Source organism: Pieris napi, chromosome 3, assembly GCF_905475465.1.
Source record: "Pieris napi chromosome 3, ilPieNapi1.2, whole genome shotgun sequence".
NCBI classification, from domain to species: Eukaryota; Metazoa; Arthropoda; class Insecta; order Lepidoptera; family Pieridae; genus Pieris; species Pieris napi.
Window position 1 is genome coordinate 10,401,956 of NC_062236.1, and position 26,186 is coordinate 10,428,141.

The 26,186-nt window shown below is 33.4% G+C and overlaps 5 protein-coding genes across 8 annotated transcripts in view; 3 read left to right on the top strand and 2 right to left on the bottom strand.

Annotated features, from left to right (window-relative positions):
- Positions 1–3,448, top strand: part of LOC125063173 (equilibrative nucleoside transporter 1) — a 35,693-nt gene extending 32,245 nt beyond the window's left edge. For both annotated transcript variants that reach the window (XM_047669442.1, XM_047669443.1), the window contains 3 exons: positions 16–131; positions 855–1,057; positions 1,704–3,448. In XM_047669442.1, the coding sequence (XP_047525398.1) occupies positions 16–131; positions 855–1,057; positions 1,704–1,839 (455 nt within the window). In that variant the 3' untranslated portion in view covers positions 1,840–3,448. The remainder of the gene's footprint in view (positions 1–15; positions 132–854; positions 1,058–1,703) is intronic.
- A 3,138-nt stretch (positions 3,449–6,586) lies between these two features.
- LOC125063174 lies at positions 6,587–7,966 on the bottom strand. Its single transcript, XM_047669444.1, has 3 exons — positions 7,382–7,966; positions 7,124–7,312; positions 6,587–6,986 (listed from the first exon to the last, which is right to left on the bottom strand). The coding sequence occupies exons 1-3, from the start codon at positions 7,773–7,775 to the stop codon at positions 6,694–6,696; spliced, it is 876 nt and encodes a 291-aa protein (XP_047525400.1). The 5' UTR covers positions 7,776–7,966; the 3' UTR covers positions 6,587–6,693.
- Positions 7,967–13,046: 5,080 nt separating this feature from the next.
- Positions 13,047–14,247, bottom strand: LOC125063596. Of its 2 annotated transcripts, none has more exons than XM_047670105.1 (3): positions 13,986–14,247; positions 13,477–13,881; positions 13,047–13,342 (listed from the first exon to the last, which is right to left on the bottom strand). In XM_047670105.1, the coding sequence occupies exons 1-3, from the start codon at positions 14,190–14,192 to the stop codon at positions 13,208–13,210; spliced, it is 747 nt and encodes a 248-aa protein (XP_047526061.1). In that variant the 5' UTR covers positions 14,193–14,247; the 3' UTR covers positions 13,047–13,207. The 2 variants fall into 2 exon arrangements, with proteins under 2 accessions (XP_047526061.1, XP_047526060.1); XM_047670104.1 differs by having other exon boundaries at positions 13,047–13,351.
- A 2,753-nt stretch (positions 14,248–17,000) lies between these two features.
- Positions 17,001–20,192, top strand: LOC125063519. 2 transcript variants are annotated; one of them, XM_047670003.1, is made up of 2 exons: positions 17,001–17,814; positions 20,040–20,192. In XM_047670003.1, the coding sequence occupies exons 1-2, from the start codon at positions 17,190–17,192 to the stop codon at positions 20,171–20,173; spliced, it is 759 nt and encodes a 252-aa protein (XP_047525959.1). In that variant the 5' UTR covers positions 17,001–17,189; the 3' UTR covers positions 20,174–20,192. The 2 variants fall into 2 exon arrangements, with proteins under 2 accessions (XP_047525959.1, XP_047525960.1); XM_047670004.1 differs by having other exon boundaries at positions 17,001–17,739.
- Positions 20,193–24,768: 4,576 nt separating this feature from the next.
- LOC125063518 lies at positions 24,769–25,897 on the top strand. Its single transcript, XM_047670002.1, has one exon. It carries the CDS (start codon positions 24,855–24,857, stop codon positions 25,863–25,865), a length of 1,011 nt encoding a protein of 336 aa, XP_047525958.1. The 5' UTR covers positions 24,769–24,854; the 3' UTR covers positions 25,866–25,897.
- Positions 25,898–26,186: the final 289 nt, after the last annotated feature.

Here is a 26,186-nt window from a genome sequence, read left to right on the forward strand (position 1 = left end):
CTATGTATTTTTCAGATATCAAACCCATGTCTACGGATTTCTTTGGAAATCAGTTCACTCGTATCACGTGTTTCTTGACGTTCAACGCTATGGCCATGATTGGGAGTATCACGGCTAGTCTCTGGCAATATGTAAGTTTTATAACACCATATTCTAATCTCATATTTTTAGCCTTTTATGCCTTTCACCCCCAAAGTAATTATTGTTTACATTTATTATTTAAGACCATTGATAGCTATATTATTTTGACCTTTACTTAAAATTATATAAATTAACAAAAAATCTTAATATGTTTAATTAAAACAAGTAAATAAAAAGGGTGCGTGTACTTATGTACGCGCGTAAGAAGTTATACTTCTTTGGCTTTCTTAATTTTTTTAAATATTAAATAATTAATAATAATTATTTAACGTTAATAATTTAATAATATTTTGTAAATTATTAATTAATTAAACTTCAAAAACACAGAAATGTGTCTTGTATATGACTTTATTTTTGCGTCTTAATATTGACCCACTTTCCAACGCAGTGCATTATACAATAATGATAATGACACATTTATACAGTGGGTATATCAAAGCTCTACTAAAACACATGCAGGTTTCTACAATAAACTTGTGTGCACCTAAGTTTAGCAACACTAAAAACATTAATAAATATGCACGGATGGTTATTATCTATTTGTTTTTACGTCACAAAATTACTTATGTAACAGGCATATTATTATTGTATATCAGATCTCTCCCCTTATTAATGAACATACTGGAATCCTGTCGGACTTCAATTATATAACAATAATTTATATATCACTTATCTACAATGAATGTTTATATTAATCTTAATATTAATTGCAGCCAACTCCTCGATGGCTCTCAGTATTTACAACACTGCGTATCCTATTCATCCCACTGTTCCTACTATGCAACTACCAGCCACTTGGCAAACAACGGACGTTACCCGTGTTAATTAACAATGATTGGGTCTACTGGGTTATGGCTATCGTCATGGGATGGAGCTCTGGCCATGGAAGTTCTCTTGGAATGATGTATATTGGCGGGTAAGTAATAATTTTTAAATTTGATTCAATATTAGTACTTCATAGTTTGTGTTACAAATTTTACCATAAACAAACCACAAAATATGTGCTATTTAAACTTTAGGAATTTACTCTGGTAACAATAATAATCCAGTGGCACAACCCTATATGGGAATTGGCCTCAGCTTGTATTATGCCATTAATCATTTTTTTTCAAAGAAGATGGTCTGGCGTACACATGTCGTAGCTTTTTTGATTTGACATTTCCTCACGATGTTAGCCTTTACCGTACGAGCAATTGTTATATGCCCACATAGACAGTAAGTGTATAGACCTACGAAACTCAGGAATAAGAGTCGCACCCTGAAGCCATTAGGCCAACACTGCTCTGATTAACTCTAATTGATACGTTATGCCTCGAATTCAATTAATACAATCACGTCACTTTCAAAATTTTAATAAATTGTAATGTGAACCATTGTGTGTAATAGGATTAAAGAATAAGAAATTTATTTTCTTTGTTGACGTAAAAAAAATTTGCAATACGTGTACTCCGATTTTTTGCTTCGTTCGCGCTACGATGAGTGTCTGCTTGAGAACGTTTACCAGCTAATGAGCCTTGAGACGGGGTAAATATTTGTGCACTACATTTAAACATTTTCTTCAGGACCGTAGCGCCCGAGCACGCAGCTACCGCGGGCATGTTAGGTGCCGCAATGCTCGTAACGGGCATCGTCTCTGGAATCACCCTCTCGCGCTTCAGCCCCTCCTTTGTGTCACTGGACGCCTGGTCCAGCATGTAGCGGCTAATTTCGAATCTGGGAACTTTCTGGAACATTATAGTGCTCAAGTGATTTTGAAACCTTTGAGCTGAAATACTAGAACGTGTTCTGAAAATATGACATGACCTAAAGAACAAGTTTTAGAAAGGGAGTCTAGTGAAGTGTGACGTGAGTAGAAATGGTGGACATTGAAAAATACATTTTAAATTGTTGAGTTAGATATTGTTGATATTGTATAAGTTATAAATACATAATGGAAAATATGAAACAAAATTCTGAATAAACAGAATTTTTATTAAGAAATTATGACAGCTATACTGAATATATTAGATATAAAAGAAACTAAAATCATGTTGAAATTGACTAATACCGTTTCATTGTTAATAAATACGACTGAATGAAGTACTATTAATTCTAACTAGATTCATTGAATAAGAGTAAGTAATATGCATTCGGGTGTTCTTCAAAGAAGTCTAAAGCTAGACTAAAATCATTAAAATATATAAGTTATAGATTAAAAATAAAATGTTACTATTTATAGAGTATTTAGTAGTTAGTACAGAATGTTCGGAAGACAGATGACATTTTATAATTAGGTATCTTAGGTATCTTTGAATAGCGTATACGATTTTACTTATACGTACGTAAGTTCGTTGAACCTATAATAATATTAATTTATTTGAAATAAGTTTTTCAAGTAAACTCTAAGAGATATCTAATTATTAAAATGTCTTTACATTAGATTGGAATGTATGATTGTATTATTAAAATTGTTTGATTTCATTTATGTGCTAAGAGAATTTATAGGTAGATTATATTTTGTTTATCCTCATAGAATTAAGTTTTTAATCCAAAGCAAAGAACCTATGGACTATTATTTTTGTTAGATTTATTACCAACATTTCAAATTGGTTGCAGTTTTAAAATGAAGGTGGTATGTCATAGTTATTATAGTTACGGAGAGTTAAATATCAAGTCATATTTGTACAAATAATACCATTGCTGGTATGATAAAAATACTAATTAATAAAAATAGGATTATATTTCTTAGAAATAACACAAACCACATGACATTAATTATCAGACAAATTGTTTTAAAGGGTGCTACAAAGGAATTGCTCTTAAATTTTTGACTAAAGCACAAAGTATGTATATGTAATCTCTAGAATTAGTATTTGCGTACTAAAATCATGTTTTGACTGAATTTTAATGGTGTATTCATCGGATTGTTTTGAAATCAATTGCAGTTTTAATAAATCCTAACTTCTGTATATTTTCCGACCAGTAAACTGGTCTGTGAGTCATTTGAGATGCATTTATTTTGCCAAGTACCATATTGACACAAATATACGTATTAAAGAAACAGTTAAATCTTGATACATCAATACAAGTATAAAACTGTGTATATATTTTTATTTTCTTGCATGTTTAAGTTTTCATCTTATTTTGTGTAATGTGAGTTAGTTTTTTACCATGTGTTTTTTTTTTCAAGAAATATTGTTTCCTTGTAGTTGAAAACTTTATGAATGGTATGTTACGAAAACCAAATATTACAAATTAGGAAGTAATTTGTCATCATACGCTAGCCATTGTTAATTTTATTTATTGCCTAGTAAATTTTTTTCTATTATTTTTGTCTTTTATTTTTTGTGTGAAATATTTAAAACATTACAAATATCTTCTTGAGAATATTATAATACAAATTTATCGCGACGAGATTAAAATAAATGTTTACCTGTTAATGTGTAAATAGTATATAAGGTTATCACAGATTAAAAAACAATATACCTTTGACATAAACGATAGATATAAGTTAACGACAATAGACGCGAACAGAACGTTCCATGTAGTGTTAAGAAGCAATAATTTTTATGAAAATACACGAACTGCCACAAGGTATTAAAATAATTGAAATTTAAAATAGTCAATAACTTCACCCTCCCACTATAGCTAACTTTGGAGTAAAACGTTAAATTTATCTCTCGTCCAATGACTGTCATGTGGGTTAAGGTATTTTTTTTTAAACAGTTGAATAATTGTTATACTGTGGAACTTTAACGCGTTTAATCCGGTGATATTATACTGGTCCATTGTTTAATTTATCTACTATTTAAGATTAGGACTTTTCTATGCGTAATAGCTTACAACTTCTTGGCATAACCTTAACATAAAGAGCTAAAAGATAAACAATAATTTTGACTTGCTATCTTATAAGGACAATTAGTATTTCAGAATAATAATTAAATGGTGATGATATTAATTTATCCCTAATAGGAAAGGCAAAGGACTTTAGTCCATACAGCCAGGTCTTGTTCTTAATAATAATTAAAGTGACATGTGTCAAAATTCTAAATTTGACATATGTTACTCGGATTAATATGCCATTCAATTTGACAGTTAACAATACTGTCATACAAAATAATCCCAATAATCTATATTGTTGAAATATGTGCCTGATTAAAAAATACCAATCATAGCTTATCCTGTAAATTATTATAGCTGTTCTTTCCTATTTACATTAGTTAGCTAAAATGTAACACTTTAATATAATACGCACTCCTTTTAGTGTTTGAGGCTGTGAAATAATAGCTTTAACCTTTCCATTGTAGATATCACTATTCACATTTTGTTTAAAAGTAGACTTAACTCGAGAGTAAATTATATAGTTATGGCAATAGTGGGTGTATTTTAAGTTTATAATGTTATTATTGACTGAATGTTCGTTAACGAGTTATTAATATTGTTAGTTTAAAGACTAGACCTTGGAGTACAAATAATTTCTTAGAAACCTTAGATTTTGTGTAACTTTAATATTTAAAATTTTTACATTTCAATTAAACTTTTATTTATATCTTTAAATAATTAAAAAGAAAAAGAAATCAGTCTTATATAAACTACGGATTTCTCTCTTTACGACAAATCGTGTTTATCTGAGAAATGTGAAACAAGATCGAAGTAACCAATGTAATACCGTGACTGAAGCATCAGTGTTTTTGTTAAATTCTTTTATACGATTATTTTTGTCTTAACAAGGACCATGGTTGTGGTTTTTATATATTGAAATTTACTTTCGGAATTTTATCATTTTGACCATCACGTATTATTTAGTTCGTACCTTTTGCACTAGTTCGCGTAAAAATAAATATATTTAAAATGTAGAAGTTTTAAACAATGCATTTCTGTGTCTTCTACACATACACAAACAAGATGTATGCAGTATATCCAAAAGAGACATATTTATCTTGGTAACATATTAATAAATATATTTGCGTGCTTAAAAATCTAGCAACGTGAGTTCATGAGGGCGGTTTCACTTCACATATAAGTCCTGCCATAGAAGATGTTTATGGAATAAAATACTACATAGAAATGCAATGCCTTAAAAAAACTATCGTTTTAAAATAGTAGAACCTCTTAGAATCCCGGCACTGTCTGTCATATGCTTACCTAATCGTAATTATAAAAACAATATAAAATGTTTAAAATTCATAATGTTTCTAGTGATAAGTGATATTATATATATATAATAAAGTAAAATTTATATAAAAATACGTATATACAATTTAGGTGCTAGTTATTAGACGATATATTTTAGTCTATAGTGTAATAAAATAAATTCTTACTAATCTTTCACAATCAAGTAATTTTCGTAAGTTATTCATTTGATGATAATTTTTTACCAAATTTAGTTCGTGCTATTGTTTATCTGTTAGTATTTTCTTTTATTATTCCCTTTACGGCCAGGCTAAAGTCTTTACCGCCTTGTATATGTTTTTCTCTACAAAATTCCAAAACCTGGAATAAAAATATTAAGTCCACCATTTAAAAAAAAATAAGTTGTAAGACGCCATTGTTAGAAAAGCGCGCGAAAATTTCTTGATAGTGATACCATCTCTATTTTCTCCTTTTTCCTCTTGACCTTCAAAGTAACATTGTGACAATAATAGCAACCCTCACCTCCAATTGTAACCGTATTTTTCCACTTTTACACATTATTATCAATTATATGACTAATCTTCTGCTTCTGATATATAATAAAAATACTTATCCATTTTCAACTGTGTTTTATTCTTTAAATAAGTCAAAATTAAAATAACTATTAACGTTGATAAAATCTATTTTTATTTTCTATAGCTTTGTTTATGACAGGACAACATTTAACCGCCTTTTATGTTACTGTACCTACGCATGGTTGATGTCCACCAATGTGTGTGATTGCAGGTAAATCGGGTAAAAATTTGTAGACTACCAAAATATATTCTAAAAGAAAAATGTTCCCTAATTTTCTCTTCTCTGTAGGCAAGACAACTTTTTCTAAAGGATTTGAAAATAACCAGTAGCATCTAGAGAAATTATCAAGGACAGGTCAGGTGCTACGACGTTAATATTGATATAAAACAACTGTTAAATTATAGGCACGTATGTAGGTTACATTCATATTAACTTTCGCATACCTTGTCTGTTATACCTTATATTCAAATCATGATGGCTATAAAATAAAAGAAATCATTGCATTGATATTAGTGCTATATCAATTAGGCTGGATTTATTTCCAAATTCAAAAGATTTGGTTGGCTGGTTCTCAATTCGTTGAAATCTTTTGCGTTATTATATAAAATCATTTACCTTACGGGATTTCGATTTTTATTACTTGAACGGTTTGGTTCACAGATCCCACGATTTTGACGTATTTGTCTATAGGATCTCTGAGTAAATATTGAAGTCGGGTATAGTCATTTTTATACTTCTTAAATAAATAAGCGAGAACAATAGTCCAACAGTCAATTTATTGTGTTTAATAAATAATAATAAATATTTTTAATAAATAAACCTAAACTCTATCCGTATCGATTTGTGTTATTTACATGAGGTAGATTAATTGGTGGGTGATGAAGATGACGATGATGATGCTGAAATTGATGATACGCTGGAGTAGCTTGGTGATTGGTTGGAGGAGCTGTCGCTAGGGTAGTAGGAGCTGTACGCTAGAGAGCTAGGGTCCCACACCCTGGAGTAGGGGCCAGATGACGATGGCTCCCATTGTGGTCCGTATGTATCGGATGGGGCAGAAATTGGGGCTGAGGTGGATGGTGGGCCGTATTGAGAAGCTGGAGGACCGTACTGCGGGGCGGGAGCTTCTGTGGGTGCGGCCATCATCATAGGCATAGCTGGAACCATACAGTGTATTAAAGTACATTTAAAAGTATTCATTTAATTCTTACATAATACGAATAATATTTCAACTTTAGTTATACTTGTAATCGTAATTCAAAGTAAATGGTTTGTAGTAAGTAAATCTACTAACCTCCTTTCTTCATCAAGAGATTGTAAACCAAGAATCCAAGGACTAAAGTGATGGCCAGCTTGCTGAGGATGAGTGCCTTAACTGCTTTGATACCAACGATCGTCACCAAGATTGGCATGAGTGCTTTTAACTTCAGTTTCAGAAGGAGAAGTACGGGCAGAAGCAGTTTCTTCTTCAGAATGCCTCGGGCTGAAATGGGAATTTATTAAAATTTGATGCATTGTCTACTCTATTAACTGTTGGTAAGACTCAATTTACCTTCACCGTTTTCAGAAGTCTGAGGGAAGTCGACATCAAGGCCCCTGTCAGCGCGGTAGGATACTTCAGCGCTCTGGAATAGGAATTCCGGTAGTTGCAACTTGAACTCATTTTCGTTAAGTACCCTCCCAACACGGTCGAAGATAACTTTATCAATGTTCTTCTCGTCCAGGGCTCTCGCTGACTCCGACGTAACACCGAGCTTTGTATCCAGGAAAGACAGGACTTTCACTTTAAGGCATGACATGGGGGAGTCGGCTTGAAAACAATCACTCACAACACTGTTTAAGACATCATCACTATTTTGCAAACGGGATGTTTCGATTTCATTGTCCCTAATCGAGTAACCGTGGACGAGGGCGGCTGAGGCCAGCAGAAGGCACAGACACTTCATTTTCGCGAGTTATCACTTTGTCATTAGATTAGATTAATTAAACGTTCGGCCCGGCCGGTTAATGGAGTAACAGTGACTTAATTTTTCAATGGGCTTGGTTTTTATATGTGATCCTTTGGATAGCAAGGCACGCGGCGCTGAAGCGTGTCAAGAATACGAAGCGTTCATACTTGGCAAAGTATTTAATTTCATTTAAGAAAGTCCTCACGGTGAGAGTGACGGCATATTTGGCAAAAATATGATATTAATAAATCAATTATTAGCCTAGGATCTACTTAGGAATGTAATTACACATTGTATGTACTGTATGGATAGGCCAAACATTACTTAAAGAACTTGATCCGTCACAGTATCAAAGCTAGGTACGCATATGATGTAGGCGACGATTCTATACGAATAAGGATAATTTTGTAAAAATTTACAAATTCTAATACTATCTAAGAAGTAATAAGTCTTTTATGCGTAATTGCTGGCTGGACCGATTTTGATGAAACTTTGTGTGTGTTTCAGAATGGTTGGAATTAAAATGTTGTTTTCGAATTTTAAATAACGGATGAATATGGTATGGAAACTTTTTAACTAATACATACTATAGCTACCCTGGGCCGTTATGTTATGGAAAACACAATTTTGATATTGTACTAACTCGAAACCGTCAAAATTTAAAGGTCGTTGTAGAAAGAGTACTTAAATTAACTTCTATTTTTTCTCTACGTAGAATACGTCAGAAAGACAATTGAGAAAAAATAGAACCCTGTCCTCCGACTAGTTAATCAAGGTCCTTCGATCAAGGATTCGATTATAAGGATTTTATTTTATAGTTTTATTACTTTCGATTGATTATATAGAAATATGTGTCTACCCTATGGCCTCATGGGAGAATAAGTCTAGGTTGCAAAATAAATACAATTAAAAATCTGTGTGTTTTATAATACAAGCTAATAGAGAGGTGACAAGAGACAGAGAAGAGACAAGGTGTAGAGGTAAGTGGTTGGGACATGTCCACAGAATGGCGGACGATAGAACCCCAAGGTCCTTACTGAACTCACGATCTGGTGGCATGAAAAAAACACAGTAGTGGAGTACGGTGTCGCTTTGCTGAGCACACTAGCCAGACTAATTTAGCCTTACGATGATGATGATTTTAACAAAGAAACTAGAATTATGGAAATTAAATTCCATAATTTTTGTATAAACATATCAGATCGTCCTTAGTTGTGGATTTGTTTATAAGACGATGCAAAATTAAGTTTTTTTTACTTCATATAGGTATTACAGGCGTATTCAGACTCATTATATAAATTAGAAAAGATTAAATTAAATTATCCAATCAGATGCTAAAAGATCACGATTTGTTTAATTGATTTGTGCCGTTTTTTAAATATTTCATTATATATTGAATTAACGAATCTGAGTACGGTGTTGCCTTATTGTCAGTCAATAAATCAACAATGGTTTAATATGCAGTCGTTCGGAACTCTCACCAGGCGGCATCCGACTTTACATACCAATTAATCAAATTCTTCCGATTTTGTAATATAAAAATGTTGGTACGTAAGTCAACAGTGTTGCTAAGTTTATATAACTTTAAGCGCGCGCCGCTTGAATCTGAAGTAGAGTGTGCTTTACATACCTATATTATCTGAAGCAGTTATTAAAAAATATTTCAAAGTTTCAATTTATGTATTTTATTTATTTATTTATAGATATTGGTAGTAATAATAATATTATAAAAGAAAGCACTTAGACGATATATAAAGCCGTAATTACATTGATAAACAAAATATATGAAACAGAAAACAGGCATTAATAGATTAAAAAAAACTGATAAGTATTAAACTAGCAACAACTTAATATTTTAAAGAAAATATATAGTTAGTATGATTTACTAACGTTGTTGAATGCATGATGCGTGTTGATTTTCGAAATAACAATTGTAGGTTTAAAGCCAGGTTGACGTCCAACAAAAATCCGAAATGTTTTTCCATGGAACGATACTTAGTAATAAACTCTCTAGCTATTAAGATTAAAACAATATAAAATGTTCATTTCATTTCAGCTGATTTTAACGGTCTATGTTTTTAAATTTGATTGTTAAAAACGCTTTTATCGCATATGCATTATTATGCAATATTTGTCTTAAGATCCTAGTCACATCTGCGTTTAGGCAACAGTCAAAACGTAGTACATACACGCACGTTACATAAGTAGTTATGCAAAAGTTAAAGTTTAAAAAAGTCAACAACGACTATCATGATGCTATCTTAGGTTCTTGGAAAGTGAAAAGCTGTGAATCTTACCCAACCTCCATTACGCAATAAGGGATGTCGGCCATTTTGTATTCGTCGTCTGTCCACCATTTGCATTTGCACGCGGCCATGTGAAAACACTACTTACCTCGAACTTCCGTTTTGAACTACTTGTGTCATTAATGGTTCAGCTAATTATAAACCTTATAATTTAGTAGTTACACCCAGATCCGGAAACAATATATCCCAGTTGCTTTTAAACAACCGTCAAAATTAGTAAGCGGTAAATAGTTATATAATATTTCGTCCTTACTAATGTGATAATTACTTTCCAACTAAATAAACATGACAATACAGTTTTCAACGTTTATTTTTTTACAAATAAATAGTTAGTACTGTATACGTAATATTGAAGCATGTTTTGCATGTTATTTGTATAGTAGTTAGAACAAGAGAATTCTACACGTTATACTTAAGTACTTATATTAAATTTATATTTCAGATTCCATGTTCAAACACTTAATTTTTCATTGATACGCAGTTTTTTTATAAGTTTATATTTTTTTTCTTATTTAGGAAAATGCATTAAGCATTCTCGCTTAGGGATCCGGGAGGGACTCTGGGAGGGTCTATGTAGGGGTCGGGTACGAGGTATTTTCAACGTGCCTTATCTAGGTTATAGTTGTAAAATGGGAATCCGACAACAATATCAAACTCGCTTTTATAGTATTTTTGGGGTTAAACTGTAGTCTATCCTCAGAAATACCTACTTATAACGCTCAAATATCGTGTACGTTCTTAATACTTATAATTCAATGTATATGTTTTGATAAAATAAACAATCCAATATGACAATTTTAATTCGTACTTAATCTGTAATATATAATCTAATAGTGTCAATCGGTGCTAATACGTCTTGAGTAGGTCACTCGGTGGCACAGTGCGAAGTGCGGAAGCTATAGACATACTGACGTACGAACTGAATTTTGATTAGATATGCTTTACTCAGCCCTTATTACGACCTCTTTCCATTGGTTAGTTACTCTATGATTTAAAGTGAATTTTATAAGTGAGTTCTATAATAACGATATGATAATCAAGCACTGAAAGCACAGAATAACATTTCTCGCTCCATTTCAATCGATGTTACGTATTACTTATACATACGTTGTCATTAGGGGTGGTGTGAGTAACATTGTGGTTAGAATCAATTATTTTTAAAACTACTTTTACTTGTTACTGTTTTTAACTTTTTATTTGTAATAGATTATAAATAATGAAGTAATTTGATCTCTTGGTGGACAGAAAAACCAGTCTTCAGTTTATGTTTCCACTACACTATTCTAAACTTATTTTTTAAAATTATATATACAATAAATAAATAATCTCTTTAACCGACCATAACATAATCTTTTTCAATTACTCTCTATTTCTCTCTCAGTATTTCTTCCTTCTTATAGCTCATTCATTACCTTTGTAATTCGTTTTTATACTCAGCATTTACAGATTTTATTATCTATGAATTAGGAGACGGAGACGTACTAACACTGATTGCTTATAAACACGGTGCATTATTGGTTCTACCGTTTTTAATTTGGAAATTTCGAGCCCCGCGGTCGGCCGGTAACTACGTATTGTCGCCTACGACGAATTAAAGACGATAGCACAATGGATGCAACTCTATCTATCTACGGCTGAGCTTGCTACACAATCTTATAGTGGAAAAAAAAATTCAATACCCGAGAGACAGTACAGAACGCTTTCACTGACTTTATTGCCTTCCGTCAGACGACAGACTTCCTCGGTAAAGGGATAAACAAACTGTCATGAAAATAGCAAAATTATAGGTAAGTATATAGATAATTTGGGCCAATCCTTTGATTGTATAAAATAAAAAATTGCTACTTTTATATTTTAAAAGTTGCATACAAATACTATTTCGAGGCTATATGCTTTCCTATTATCCAATCTAACTTTTAATTATACTGTTCAAATGAGAACACTGTTTGATACGTAGTTGACAGTCGTAGCGCGTAGCACTTTCGCGGCTTCTTTACTCATACAAAGCTCGATGGGGCTCTTTTCGAATTCAACACGTATATTTTTATACTGTGATGGCATTTATGGGTTATTGTAGTATATGTTTTGAGTAATCAAAGGCAGAAATGTTTTAGTTAAAGATTAACTTTAACAGTGTCGAGGCTATTCAACTTCTTGACACGGGCCTAGTAGTAGATTGAAAAGGACAAAACCATGTGAATTAGTGTAGGTGTAAACAGTGGTAGGTGAAAAAAAATTACACAAGAACAGAGTGTCTATTGTTATTGTACACTTTGTTATGTTAAATATCCTTCTTTGTAAACTAGCGATTAGTCTTAAGTTAGGATAAATTATAATATTCTCTGATACAGAGAACGGGCTTAGGTTCTCAATTGCGAAAGCGAACCGACACCCTGACATTCCTGTTTGTAATTTCGATGTAGTTCTCAATATTCGTAACGCTGATGTTGCAATAGTGGGATAGCGCGGTACAAAAGCTCATTATTCACATCAGGATTGCTGGTAGAATCGCTAGTGACAGAAAAAAAAAGCTATAAAGGCTTAATATTTACTGAAGTATTTGATCCGAGAAGTCATTTTTCGTTTCTATAATTCAGATACGAGTTTTTCAGGTCCTCATTAGAAACATCGCTTTAAGTTAATTAACAGAGAAACTCTGATTAGATTTTTAAGATTAAGTCTTTCATTTACTAATAACTTTACTAAATAATGAGGTTGGTACGGGTGTAATATTTATTATACTTCGAAATCAATGGATGTGGTTTTGTTGTATTTTCGTATGATCATTATTCATTTACTAAATGCGTGCAATGTGTCTTTAACTACATTAGAAACTCGTAAATAGATCTAAATGTGTAAACTTTCTACTTATAATTCAGGTTGCGAACAGCTTTACATTACAATGAAGTAAAAACAACTTTTTAGCAAGCATTTTATTCGGGATACGAAATCAAAGTATCAATAATATCAATGATTTATTATAACAATAAATAACACACACATTCACACACACAAATAAATAAATTACACACTTTATTTACACTCGTGGTTTCGAAAAACCTTTTTGGTTTGGTTCCATTTAATCGGTCATCGGTAGCGTTGGGAACTAGGAGGTATTTAAAATTATTGGTAGGCGTTGTAAGCAAGTTCCTGGGCCATCTCCTGTGGCTCTACGTCCCTCCGGCGGCGAGTTGCGGCGTACGCGGCGTCCCATGGTCCGTGGGCGGCTATTTGAGGGTGAGAGTTGTCCGCTGCGATCTGGGTAAACTACAAGGTTAATAATAAAGCATTAAGAAGCAGTCGGAGAGAGAAAATGTGCAGTAAATAGTGCATTGCGGTATTTGTGCAGTTGTGCGTAATTTTATTAATAAACGTATCTAAGTAAATATTACCTTCTTGCAAAGTTGGAAGATGGCGAGACCGACGGATACAACGAAGGAGAAGAAGGACAGCTGCAGGGCGTTCCAGGCCTTCAGACCGAGGACTCCGATAGCGAGAGGGATGAGGGTCATAGCCTTGAGAAGCACGAAGACAAGGATGGGGACGATGATCTTCTTGAGCTTGGCTTTACGTGCTTCACCCACTGCTCTGGCGCCCTCCTTGTTAAACTTGATGTTGAGGCTGAGCTCATCGTTCTCCAAGTTCCTGGGGCTAACAGTGATCTTAGTATCGGCGATGGGCATCTTGAAAGTGACGTCATGGGACTGGATGTAGTTCTCAATGCTGTCAAGGAAGTCACCGTTAGATCTGCCCGTTGCTTCGTTGCCATTCTTTGTCACTTCAACGGCATCAGAGATCTGGAGATAAATATGTTTTCAAATTAAATAATATACAAAATTAATAAATTGAAGTTTATTTAATGCTTTAAGAACAAAGGACTTAATTGAATTAAAAATCTTACCTGGAAGGATTCCTTCGTGAAGATGCTGTCTAATAGCGACATGACCTTGTACTTGATGCACGCTGTGGGATCGGATCCTTCCGCACACCCGGATCTCATTTCTTCAACCATCCCATCCATGGGAGTGCCCTTCCAGAAGCCATGTTTGGGCTGCGCTAAGGCACACCCAAACAAAGCGATAAAGCACACCACTTTCACGGACGCCATTGTTCTTGGTGCTAACTGAAGGACGGTTGGTGAGATTGTGATAGTTTCGACAAGGACCCAGCTGTTTTTATACAGCTATTTCAAATTCAGAACGTAGTCCTTAGTTCCGGTACGTATTGTCTTGCTATGTATCAGTCAATTGCGCACTTACGATCTTTTGGCACGTGTTGGATCGAAGTGTAAGGGAAAGCTATTTGATACGAATCCTCTTCGGTATCTCAGGTCCGAAAAGGCTTAACGTTTAATGTGTTTGTTAGAGGCGTTGTCGTTTTAGAATTACAGTGTTCGAAGCACCTTTTCTGTTGTTTGTGACACCGTACCCTGATTCGATGGATGCGTGATTCAATTCTTTTGTCTCTGTTTTATTGGTGGAAATTTCTGTTAGTGTAAGCAAGAGATAGTGATAGTTGTTTGTTATGGAGGTGTGGACTCGTATCAGGCGCAACTTGAATACGTAATTTCCTTCAAATCGCTATCGTTGAACTTGTCATTTAGGAGATAATCTCATTGAAAAATGGAACAACTGTTATTTATAACATTTTCAAATACATACATTAAATATTTTTTATACTTATTTGTCAGTAATTGTATCCATTTATTTGTCTTACACTAAAATAATTTGCAAGTTTTTCGGATGAATCCGGAAAGACGCAGTCAAAGTCAGGTTACCCAATTGATTTGTCTCTAAAGGAATACAGAGAGCATATAAATATTTTAATTAAGATTTAGAATATTTTATCCACTCTTCAGTTTAAAGTAAAAGGGTTCGGTTTTTCACCTCTTTTAAAAAGATTTTATGCTTCTGGTATTATGTTATATTATGTTTCTTGAATATATTTATAATAAGCTATGTTTTGTGATTTCGTTAAGGTCGTAGTCATATCTTGAGATTCTTTTGATAAATATTTGTATTTTTAATTATTTAATGTTGTGTATGGTCGCGTGTTATATATCATTCCCTGATAAATAAATTGGAAGATATACATTCAAAACCGTTTACGACAACATCGTTTAGAAGAACTTACCCGTTATATTGACCAAAATCAAAGGCCCGGCTGAATTCTATGTCTTTTAAGGTACTTAATAACAACGTCACGTCGTCGGCTGTTACGACTATCGGTTTTTACGACCAAAAATGAGTAGTCTTCGATATCATTGACTGTATACTGTTTCAATTAATTTGTGTATAAAAAACATGTAAAGATCGTATTGTAAGGATGGATTTAAATACTTTTTCTAGTATCACAAATAGGTATTATAAAACTACAAAAATAATTAAATGCATTGCAATAGTTAATTAACGTTAAGAATTATAATATTCACTTTCACCGATGCGGAAGTATTTAGAACGCATTAGTATGCACTGTACTCGCCAGCAATGTATTGGAATTATAATATAGCGTCAAATATATTATCTAGGACACATTAACTTTACGGCACAAAAGCAGTTACACTAGGCTGATGGAAGTCATACTCAGAGTTACCCTTTTATTAAGTAATTTAGTAAAAATATTAATAAGCTATTAATAAGACCCAAACGGAAGCTAAAAAGGTTCTCACTGTTCTTAAGTCAGTAGGTTAATGATCGGGCATTAAGTTTTGTTAGATACAGCGTTTTTTTTAAAGAAATAGTTATAATTAGTAAAAGACAGTATTGACCAAATATCTTTAGCGTGCGACTCTAATCCCCGGCTTTGGGCAAAGTCCATTGGTGCACAAGAGGACCTTGACATCTGGACCTGGACCGAAAAAGTCGACGTTGTGTCTCAGACACAGAAGGCTCATAACCTACCCCTATAAGAAAATATGTGAGGAACATGTACTTATACTAACTTTTTTAGTATAGTAGTTTATTCTAAGAGTACATTGTCTTCACATATAATTATTTAACAAATGTAAACAAAATATTGTAAACCTATTTTAAAAGAGTAAGTGTGGAGTTTCTTGCCCATTCTCCTCTACACGAAACTACCTTTTGGAAGGGGCAACTAGAATCTTCTTTTTTTTTGACGTTCATAAGTGCCATTTTAGGTGGTCTAATTTAAATAAATGATTTGACTTTGACTTTGAAAAAGTAAATGATCAGGAAACACATACAGTAATCTGAGGGCTAGGCCTAAAAAACCTTATTTTTATAATTAGTAATCATACAATTAATGGACGACTGTAGGTATGCCTGTAAGACTCTTTTAAATGAGATTTAAGGTGTGCGGGGATATTTGGAACTCGCTACTGAGAACACTAAAACCCGCCTAGGGCGATTGTTGGTGGTGCCCAAGGCAAATGGGCCGGCCCTAGGCAGGATACGGTTTCAGTGGACCCCTTATACGCCTTCTGTCTCGCGATGCGACGGTTACGGTCATTTAGTTTGGAGTGGCACTAACAGAACTAGTATCCAACTCTGATCAGGCCAGTCGCGTTCGGAAAAAGAGCTGGAAGAGATCGGGTACAGTACTTACGATGGAACACCATGCATTCTATTATAGGTACATAACTTCGATATGCTTACAATAAATTTGGAAATGGTGAGTTTCTATTTGAAAACAATGCTGTTTTTTAATATTAAATGTCATAAAATAAAATAAATAAACAGTTGTGACACAATTATCTTTTAACTATGATGATAATTTTATGATATACGCTTAAATGAATGAAGCTGGATTAAATAATGATTACATCATTCTGATATCTCATAGTAAACATTGACTAAATAACTCACTACGTCAACAAAATTCAATGCAAACTAAATATGGACCTACGTTAAGTCGAGGCTCTGTACCTAATCAGTAATCATAAATTCATTGCCACGCATAGGAAGCGCACACGGACCAAAACTAAGGAGCGAAACTTCTCATATGGTAAGCCAGCCGCCATTCAACCGAACAATCGTTCAGTGTTCAACAGACATCATACTGAGTGGACGCCAAGATACGCCAAAGTCGTATATTAGTTCTGTGCTCAGCTTTCTATTCATACCTTTCCTTAAAAGGCAAGAGAATGTCGAAGCCATCTGTTACAAACTTTAGTAAGAGAACAGGGAGCCCCTTTCAGAAGATGGATCAAGAAAAAGACGAACAGAACGAAGAAGTCCTACACAAAACAAATTATGAAAAGCAAAAGGAAAAAAGTGAAGAGTTAGTTCTAAAAGCTAGTAAGGAAGCAGCTGAATACCATTCGAATAAACCTAGTTCTGGTGTGTTCCCTGAAGTAGCGACTCATGGTGCTTTTACAACTAAGAAGGTCGAGACGGAAAAACCTATAGAAAATCAACCACTTTCAAAGAGTAATAATGGGAACTCAAAACCACTCCTAGGATTCCCTTCATCAGCCAACGACTTAGCACTGGAAGCAAAAAAGGATCTAGAATCTGATCCAAATATATCCACAGAAGTCAGAGAAAAAGTAATTGACAAATTGTTTACTTTAGTATCAATGGTGCAACACAGCTACGAGTCAAAAGTCAGAATCATGACTGAATTTGAAAGATTCAAGGACACCCATCTCAAAAATGACAACGACGAAAACGAACAGTTAGAACAACTGCGAAGTGAGTTAGATTTACTGCGGAATAAGAAGAAAGATAGTGATGTAAAATTTTCTTCTTCGAGGGATTGTCAATCTGGTAACAAAAGTGCCGGCACCAGACAAGCAACAGGCCTCACACAGGACTGTGAGGACTGTTGCTTGTTATGCCTAGGGCGCTGTGGTTTAATTTAGGTTTTCAAGTTAAAGGTATTAAATAAAACAACAGTTTATAATTAACTTTTCTGGGTTTAATAATAATCCTTAATTCATTTTAATACCATTTAATATTGAAAAAATTCGCCACTGCAATTATCGATCATGAGAGACAAGTAAATGCGCAAGACAATATCTAAGTTTGGGAAACACGATTCTAAAGAATAATTTTATAAAATTGCTGCTCCAGAGGTTCTTTGTTGTCAATAACAGTAGCCACATCTGTTTTCAGCAACTGCACTAATTCGCCACCTAGGCTGTTGTCAAAATTATCTTCATAAGCGCTGACCATACTTGAGTTTTGAATTTTCCAAAATCTCTGCTGTTGTAAGAGATTTTAGCTATCGAAATACTATAAAAACACTAAATCATATGATATACTTTCATACGTTTAGTTAAAGCAGAGAGGGCGATATAAATAATAACATTAAACATCTAACCTTCGAAACGTTGTCCAGGTTTTTATTTTAAACAAAGTTGTCGAGTGTAGTAGAGCCGCTAAAATGGTCGAACTTTGTATTTCGATTGATTCATCTTCATGTCTGTTGCTGGTAATCTTCACAGTTGGTCAGATCCTTGGTTCTTGCTTCAATATCTGAAAATGTGAATCGCATTGCTTGGACGTAGCCATTTAATGATTAATAAAGGGCATATCCCGTATTAAGCACTATTCGTTTGCAAGCGTTCTAAATTCCATTCCACGTAATTGTCATTATTCCTGTTTGTAATATAATTCATCGTTGAAACTAGTCCGTAAGCTTTATTACGGCACTCAGCTATTTGATCAACTTTATTGAAAATGTCTTCTAAAACTTGTTTAATAGTGATAAAACCGCATAAAAAGGCCTTCGTACCATCGTCTCGGGCTTACCATTTCGTGTCTAAGCCTTAATTTGCATGATTGTTAATAAAGGAAATGTTTGTTGATATTTTCAGCTATGGGCTATTAATTCTAACAAGCCTAATTCTAGTATCCAGTGGGGTACATAATTTCCATTGTGAGGTGAACCAACAACTTCGTCATTACTCCAAAACCCAAGACCTCTTTCTGTTAAAAAGGAAATGATTCGTTTAAAGAGTAGCCTTCAATACTTTTGCTCAGACTCAATTAGGTTCTCTAGTTGGCAATCAGCAGTTTTTGAGCTTTAACAGCGAAATTATGACATTTAAACCAAGTAATATTAATATGCCGTCGACTATTTCTTGGTTAGAACACGACGACTCTAGATCTAGAGGACTGGCTTGCTGCGTGCTTTTAACTTCTCTTTGGCTAAAACATGATATAGCTAAATTAGGAGGAATTTGTGTCTCTTCAACCACATCATGACTTACAGAAAATGTAGCCTCATCAGAAACGGTAGTATTACTACTATCATATGTACAATGAGATGCAATTTCTGTATTTTATGATTTACTTTCTGTAGATTCAGCAACAGCAACATCACTCTGAAAATTAAAATACTCGATCAGCTTACGGTTTTTTTGATAGAATAGCTTCGTTCTATACCGTAAAGATATTCTAGAAAATTGCATGTGTAAAAATTCAACGTTTCATGTAAACACATAAAATGTATAATTTTTGAAATGTAGATTTTTTGTATTGTCATTTTTAAATTACCCGCCTTTTTACTTGAAACTCTACAACACCTTACACTTAACCTACCGTCACCATCTTTTAATAATCTCGAAACAAAAAAAAGGTCAGCTGTATTCACTCATAAAATGAATATCTATGTTTTATAATAAATCAACCAACCACAGTGGAGATTTAAATAGCTCGCCTGTTTCCTCGAAATACTTATAATCGATATTATATTAAAATCTATTAGAAAAGTACAATCTCGGCTACGTAAACGCAAAATAAATGTATACCTATATAATAATAAAAATCTGAAGGGTACAAATAACATGCTAGTCTAAATTTATCGATTATAATTAAAATTTGAAAATTAACGTTAAAAAGTTAAATACGTACCTACTTACTTTTACGATTAAACTTGACGAAGTCGAGTTTATTTTTATGTGGAAGTGAAGCATAGACTAAGCAAGCGCCTTAAAGGTATGCAACATATTTTACGCTCCTATCTAAATTAATACTTTTTTCATTAGGTACGGTCAGACAGGCGTTGGAGCGCGGGGCCCCTAAATTCGCGGGGCCCGTAGCATTTGCTACTCTTGCTACGTGGCTAATCCGGCACTGGATAACAGTGATTCCTAAATCGAATACTAATGATGTTATTTAGAATAAATCAATTGTAAGCTTCTTTTGTTTTATTTTATCTTATAATATATTTGCATAGTAATTTGCTTGTCAAGGTGGTAAATATGCAAAATGTAGGCGTTTGTGGGAGAATACGACGTCATCTTTAGGATTATTCTACCAGAAACCAAACCTGATAAGTCTAGACTTAGGTTCTAATAAATTAGAAACTTTGGAACTCGGAATATTTGATCCATTAACGAAATTAGATATTTCTTGGAATTCTTTAATAGGGTCAGATATAAGCCCATACATATTTGATTTAAACAGACGAATCAAAACACTGAAATTATCAGAAAACAATATGAATGAAGCCAAAGAAAACTTTTTGCACTCTTTGACAATGTTACAAGTGCTTGCATTAGAGGATTGTAAACTTGATGTGTTTCCACCTTTTGCATTGAAGGGAAGTATGAAAAAGTTGCTGAGATTGGATTTAAGTTTAAATAAAATTCGAGAGATTACTAACGATTTATCTTTTCATAATCTTATAAGTTTAATTTCTCTACATTTGACGTCGAGTGATATTGTTGATATTGGAGAAAACGTCTTCAAGCCTTTGAAAAAGATTAAGGTCTTAGTATTTCGTAATAATCGAATAAAAGATATTATACCAGACACCCTATTTCAGAATATTCCAGTGACTTTTGTTGATTTGGCTAACAATAAAATAGAATACTTACCAGTGAATGCTTTCAGAGGTACTAAATTAAGGAATTTTAATATAGCAAACAACAGGATTACTGATTTGCAAGATAACTTTTGTTTAGAATTAAGAAATTCTGGAGCCGCGTTGTCGAAATTTTATTTTAATGATAATCACTGGCAATGTGCGTGCTTAAGAGATTTACTTAATGAAGTCAAAAAGTTTATAATAATAAAAAATATGATGGCAAGCATCCAGTGTGTGTGGTACCTGATGATTTTGTATGTCATCGTCATTTGCAATATAATGAAAACGTTAATGAAGTATTTGATAGTAGATAAGATGTAAAATATTTAAGAATATTACTAGATACTAAATAATATGTATTTAAATGTTATTTGATAAATTGATAACCACGCCACCTAGTGTCTAATTTGGGCATCACATTCCATGTTGTAATAATTTTCGTAACGTTTTAAATATATAGTTAATGCTTAGTGCAGTGGATAGGTGGTGCTAGTTATTATTGAAATATTTATCCAAGCCAATATTTAACTTTGGAAAATTGGTTTTTAATTAATAATTTAACTATTTATTTGGATTCTACAATGTATCGATGCGCTAATTACGATTTTTATTAGGAATAGTAGGTGTTTGTCATTAATTAAAAATGTCAATATTAAATATATTAATTCGTGTAGTGTGGACTAAGTTTCCCCACTTAGACGCACTTGGTCCGTTGTGTATATATATATAGTCCTGGCTAATTAAGCTTATCTCCTTTCAGAAATAAAAGATCTATAAAGTAAATTAATTATAATTATTTGTGTCCGGAAGGATCACCAAGAGTATGCAATAAAAATATTTAATATGTTATCTGTACAATTGGAGAACTCTAGCTGGTGTTACCTTTTTGCATAAATTGCTCAATAACCATATACCTACAGAGCAGTGACCTCTTACAGGATATCAAAATTGTCGTCCCTTACTCATTCCCTAGGTTTAAAATCAACAATATCTTCCAAATTCCTTCTGCCAAAACCAACCTAGGAGTTCAGGCACCTCTCGTTCGAATTCTTCGCGATTTTAACAAATTGAACACAGCTTAACCGGAGCTGGATATATTCAGTAGTGGGCTGATCAGTTTTAGAGAAAGCATTGTGGGGTGCCTTTCTCGAACCTAATTTCGCTGTTTTGCTGATGATTTTTCTTTTTTTCTGCTCTTAAGTGCCAACAAATTTCTGTAATTTCATTTTATTTTATTGTGTGCTTGTATTATCGTATATTATGTTTTAATTGTATTTTTTAATTTAATTAATTGTCACACATTTTAGATGTAAGATTTTGTAAAATAATTAGTAGATTTAGTACTGTGTGTGATGTCGTAAGCTTATAACTAAATAAATAAATAAATAAGTGAAATTTATAGAAAATAACAAAGTGGTTTTCTTGGTGGCTTGGTCTCTGTTTTATTGGTGGAAATTTCTATTGGTGTAAGCAAGAGATAGTGATAGTTGTTTGTTATGGAGGAGTGGACTCGTATCAGGCGCAACTTGAAAACGTAATTTTCTTCAAATCGCTATCGTTGAACTTGTCATTTAGGAGATAATCTCATTGAAAAATGGAACAGCTGTTATTTACTTATTACATTTTCAAATACATATTATTCTTATACTTATTTGTTACTAATTGTATTAATTTATTTGTCTTACACTTACACTACACAAAAAGAATTTGCTACTTTTTCCGATGACTCATCGGAAAAATCATTCGGAAAGAAACATTTAAAGTTATAAATCAAATCACCCAATTTACTTGTCTTGTAGAAACAAAGATAGCATACAAATATAAAAAAAAATGTTTATTATGGAACATAAGATACAGGTATCACTTGTTCCACGTCATTAAATTTGAATCGGTAGACATCCCTACTCATCGGCAAAGAAGAGGGTGTAGGCCGAGAGAAAAAGCCGGCGTAAAAAACTCTCGCTACTCCTTTAAAATAGATTTTTTATCAACTAGATAATCGGTAACTTTATAGTAAGCCTTTTTACACAGCTTTTCTTTAATATATTTCTTGAAAGAGATAAAAGAGCCTCAGGGATTATATTAAAGAGAAGTATCCCTTTTCCCAAGAATAATTACTAACTTTAGATAGTCTAGTACGGGGAAACTGCAGCCTGCGTTTGTTCCGAGTATTTAATTAAGATTATAGAATATTTTAATACCACTTCAGTTTAAAACAAAAGGGTTCGGTTATTTCAGCTCTTTTAAAAATATTTATGATTTTTTGTATTATGTTTCTTGAATACATTTATAATAAACTATGTTTTGTAGTTTCATTATATTAGGGTCGTAGTCATATCTTTAGATTATTTTATGAAATATTTGTACTTTTAATTATTCAATGTGGTGTATAGTCGCGCGTTATATATCATTCCTCGATGAATAGCCTAATCGGTAAATAAATGAGATATATTGTTTCAATTAATTTGTGTAAAAAAACATGTACAGATCGTATTGTAAGTATGGATTTAAATACTTTTTCTAGCATTACAAATAGGTATTATAAAACTGTATAAAAATAATTAAATGCATTGCAATAGTTAATTAACGTTAAGAATTATAATATTCACTTTCACCGATGTGGAAGTATTTAGAACGCATTAGTATGCACTGTACTCGCCAGCAATGTATTGGAATTATAATATAGCGTCAAATATATTATCTAGGACACATTAACTTTACGGCACAAAAGCAGTTACACTAGGCTGATGGAAGTCATACTCAGAGTTACCCTTTTATTAAGTAATTTAGTAAAAATATTAATAAGCTATTAATAAGACCCAAACGGAAGCTAAAAAGGTTCTCACTGTTCTTAAGTCAGTAGTTAACTGATCGGGCATTAAGTTTTGTTAGATACAGCGGTTTTATTTTAACAAATAGTTATAATTAGTAAAAGAGCAGTATTGACCAAATATCTTTAGCGTGCGACTCTAATCCCCGGCTTTGGGCAAAGTCCATTGGTGCACAAGAGGACCTGGAAATCTGGACCTGGACCGAAAAAGTCGACGTTGTGTCTCAGACACAGAAGGCTCATAACCTACTTCCCTATAAGAAAAGAATAAATGATCAGGAAACACATACAGAAATACCTTATTTTTGTAATTAGTAATCATATAATTAATGGGCGACTGTAGGTATGCCTGTAAGACTCTTAGATATTACTCTTATGAGATTTAAGGTGTGCGGGGATATTTGGAACTCGCTATACTGCCCTGCGATTCTGTAACTCACACAGCGGTTTTCACATCGGCGGTCGCTCTTAAATCATTCGTGAAGCAATCATTTTATGATTTGGCATTCTGAAAAGGTGGGAGCTTGTAGTTTATTGTTTATCAGAATGCCAAATCATAAAATGACTGCTTCACGAATGATTTGAGAGCGACCGCCGATGCGAAGACCGCTGTGTGAGTTCGAAAAGTGAGTTACAGAATCGCAGGGCTGAGAACACTAAAACCCGCCTAGGGCGATTGTTGGTGGTGCCCAAGGCACCTGGGCCGGCCCTAGGCAGGATACGGTTTCAGTGGACCCCTTATACGCCTTCCGTCTCGCGATGCGACGGTTACGGTCATTTAGTTTGGAGTGGCACTAACACAACAAGTATCCAACTCTGATCATGCCATTCGCTTTCGTAAAAAGAGCTGGGAGAGATCGGGTACAGTACTTACGATGGAACACCATGCATTCTATTATAGGTACATAACTTCGATATGCTTACAATAAATTTGGAGATGGAACAATGCTGTTTTTTAATATTAAATATATTATAATTAAATATACTTATACTTGAAAGTATTTATTTAAGTGACATTGTGGCACAGAATTGTCTTCTCACTATGATAATATTTTTATGATATACGCTTAAAAGAATTAAGCTGGATTAAATAATGATTACATCATTCTGGTATATCATAGTAAACATTGACTAAATAACTCGCTACGTCAACAAAATTCAATGCAAACTGCATTTAGACCTACGCAAAGTCGAGGCTCTGTAATCATAAATTCATTGCCACGCATAGGAAGCGCACACGGACCAAAACTAAGGAGCGAAACTGCTCATATGGTAAGCCAGCCGCCATTCAACCGAACAACCGTTCAGTGTTCAACAGACATCATACTGCGTGGACAAAGATATGCCAGAGTCTTAAAATTAGTTCTGTGCTCAGCTTTCTATTCATACCATTCCTTAAAAGGCGAGAGAATGTCGAAGCCATCTGTTACAAACTTTAGTAAGAGAACAGGGAGCCCCTTTCAGAAGATAGATCAAGAAAAAGACGAACAGAAGATAGTTCACGAAGAAGTCCTACACAAAACAAATTATGAAAAGCAAAAGGAAAAAAGTGAAGAGTTAGTTCAAAAAGTTAGTAAGAAAGCAGCTGAATACCATTCGAATAAACCTAGTTCTGGTGTGTTCACTGAAGTAGTGACTCATGGTGCTTTTACAACTAAGAAGGTCGAGACAGAAAAACCTAAGGAAAATCAACCACTTTCAAAAAATAATAATGGGAACTCAAAACCGCTCCTAGGATTCCCTTCATCAGCCAACGACTTAGCACTGGACGCAAAAACAGATCTAGAATCTGATCCGAATATATCCAAAGAAATCAGAGAAAAAGTAATTGACAAATTGTTTACTTTAGTATCAATGGTGCAACACACCTACGAGTCAAAAGTGAGGATCATGACTGAATTTGAAAGATTCAAGGACACCCATCTCAAAAACGACGTGAGAAGAGAAAAAGAACATTCAGAGCAACTTTATAAACTTAATATAAATTTTCAAAGTGAAGTTATTCAAGCGATACAACAACTGCGAAGTGAGTTAGATTTATCGCGGAATTTGTCGAGTAATTTAGACGATTCGAATTTACTATGTTTAAAAGATAGTGATGTAAAATTTTCATCTTTGAGGGATTGCCAGTCTGATAACAGTGATTCGCAAATCGACTACAATGTAAGCTGATTTTGTTATTTAGAATAAATGAATTGTAAGCTTCTTTTGTTTTATTTTATCTTATTACATATATATTTGCATAGTAATTTGCTTGTCAAGGTGATAATGCAAAATGTAGGCGTTTGTGGGAGAATACGTCATCTTTGATGCAACTTTACTCTTACAAAATACTGTTATAAAAATATAAAAGATTTTACAATAATATAAGTACTTATAATACTTTTTCAATTTCTTAAGTATTAACAGAAATAAGTTGGTATTATTACGTTCGGTGCAACTTCCATATCAAAATGGGTACTATTTTAAGTGTTTAATCTGTTCATCAGTAGT

Coding starts and splice junctions, on each gene's coding strand:
- LOC125063519 (XM_047670003.1), top strand. CDS start 17,190: ATGTCGAAGCCATCTGTTACAAACTTTAGTAAGAGAACAGGGAGCCCC. Junction 17,815..20,039: donor TTCGAGGGATTGTCAATCTG/GTAACAAAAGTG, acceptor TTTTTTCATTAG/GTACGGTCAGACAGGCGTTG.
- LOC125063174 (XM_047669444.1), bottom strand. CDS start 7,775: ATGAAGTGTCTGTGCCTTCTGCTGGCCTCAGCCGCCCTCGTCCACGGT. Junction 7,313..7,381: donor GACTTCTGAAAACGGTGAAG/GTAAATTGAGTC, acceptor TTCCCATTTCAG/CCCGAGGCATTCTGAAGAAG. Junction 6,987..7,123: donor TCTCTTGATGAAGAAAGGAG/GTTAGTAGATTT, acceptor GTATGGTTCCAG/CTATGCCTATGATGATGGCC.
- LOC125063518 (XM_047670002.1), top strand. CDS start 24,855: ATGCAAACTGCATTTAGACCTACGCAAAGTCGAGGCTCTGTAATCATA.
- LOC125063596 (XM_047670104.1), bottom strand. CDS start 14,192: ATGGCGTCCGTGAAAGTGGTGTGCTTTATCGCTTTGTTTGGGTGTGCC. Junction 13,882..13,985: donor TCACGAAGGAATCCTTCCAG/GTAAGATTTTTA, acceptor ATTTATCTCCAG/ATCTCTGATGCCGTTGAAGT. Junction 13,352..13,476: donor TCTTCCAACTTTGCAAGAAG/GTAATATTTACT, acceptor TTAACCTTGTAG/TTTACCCAGATCGCAGCGGA.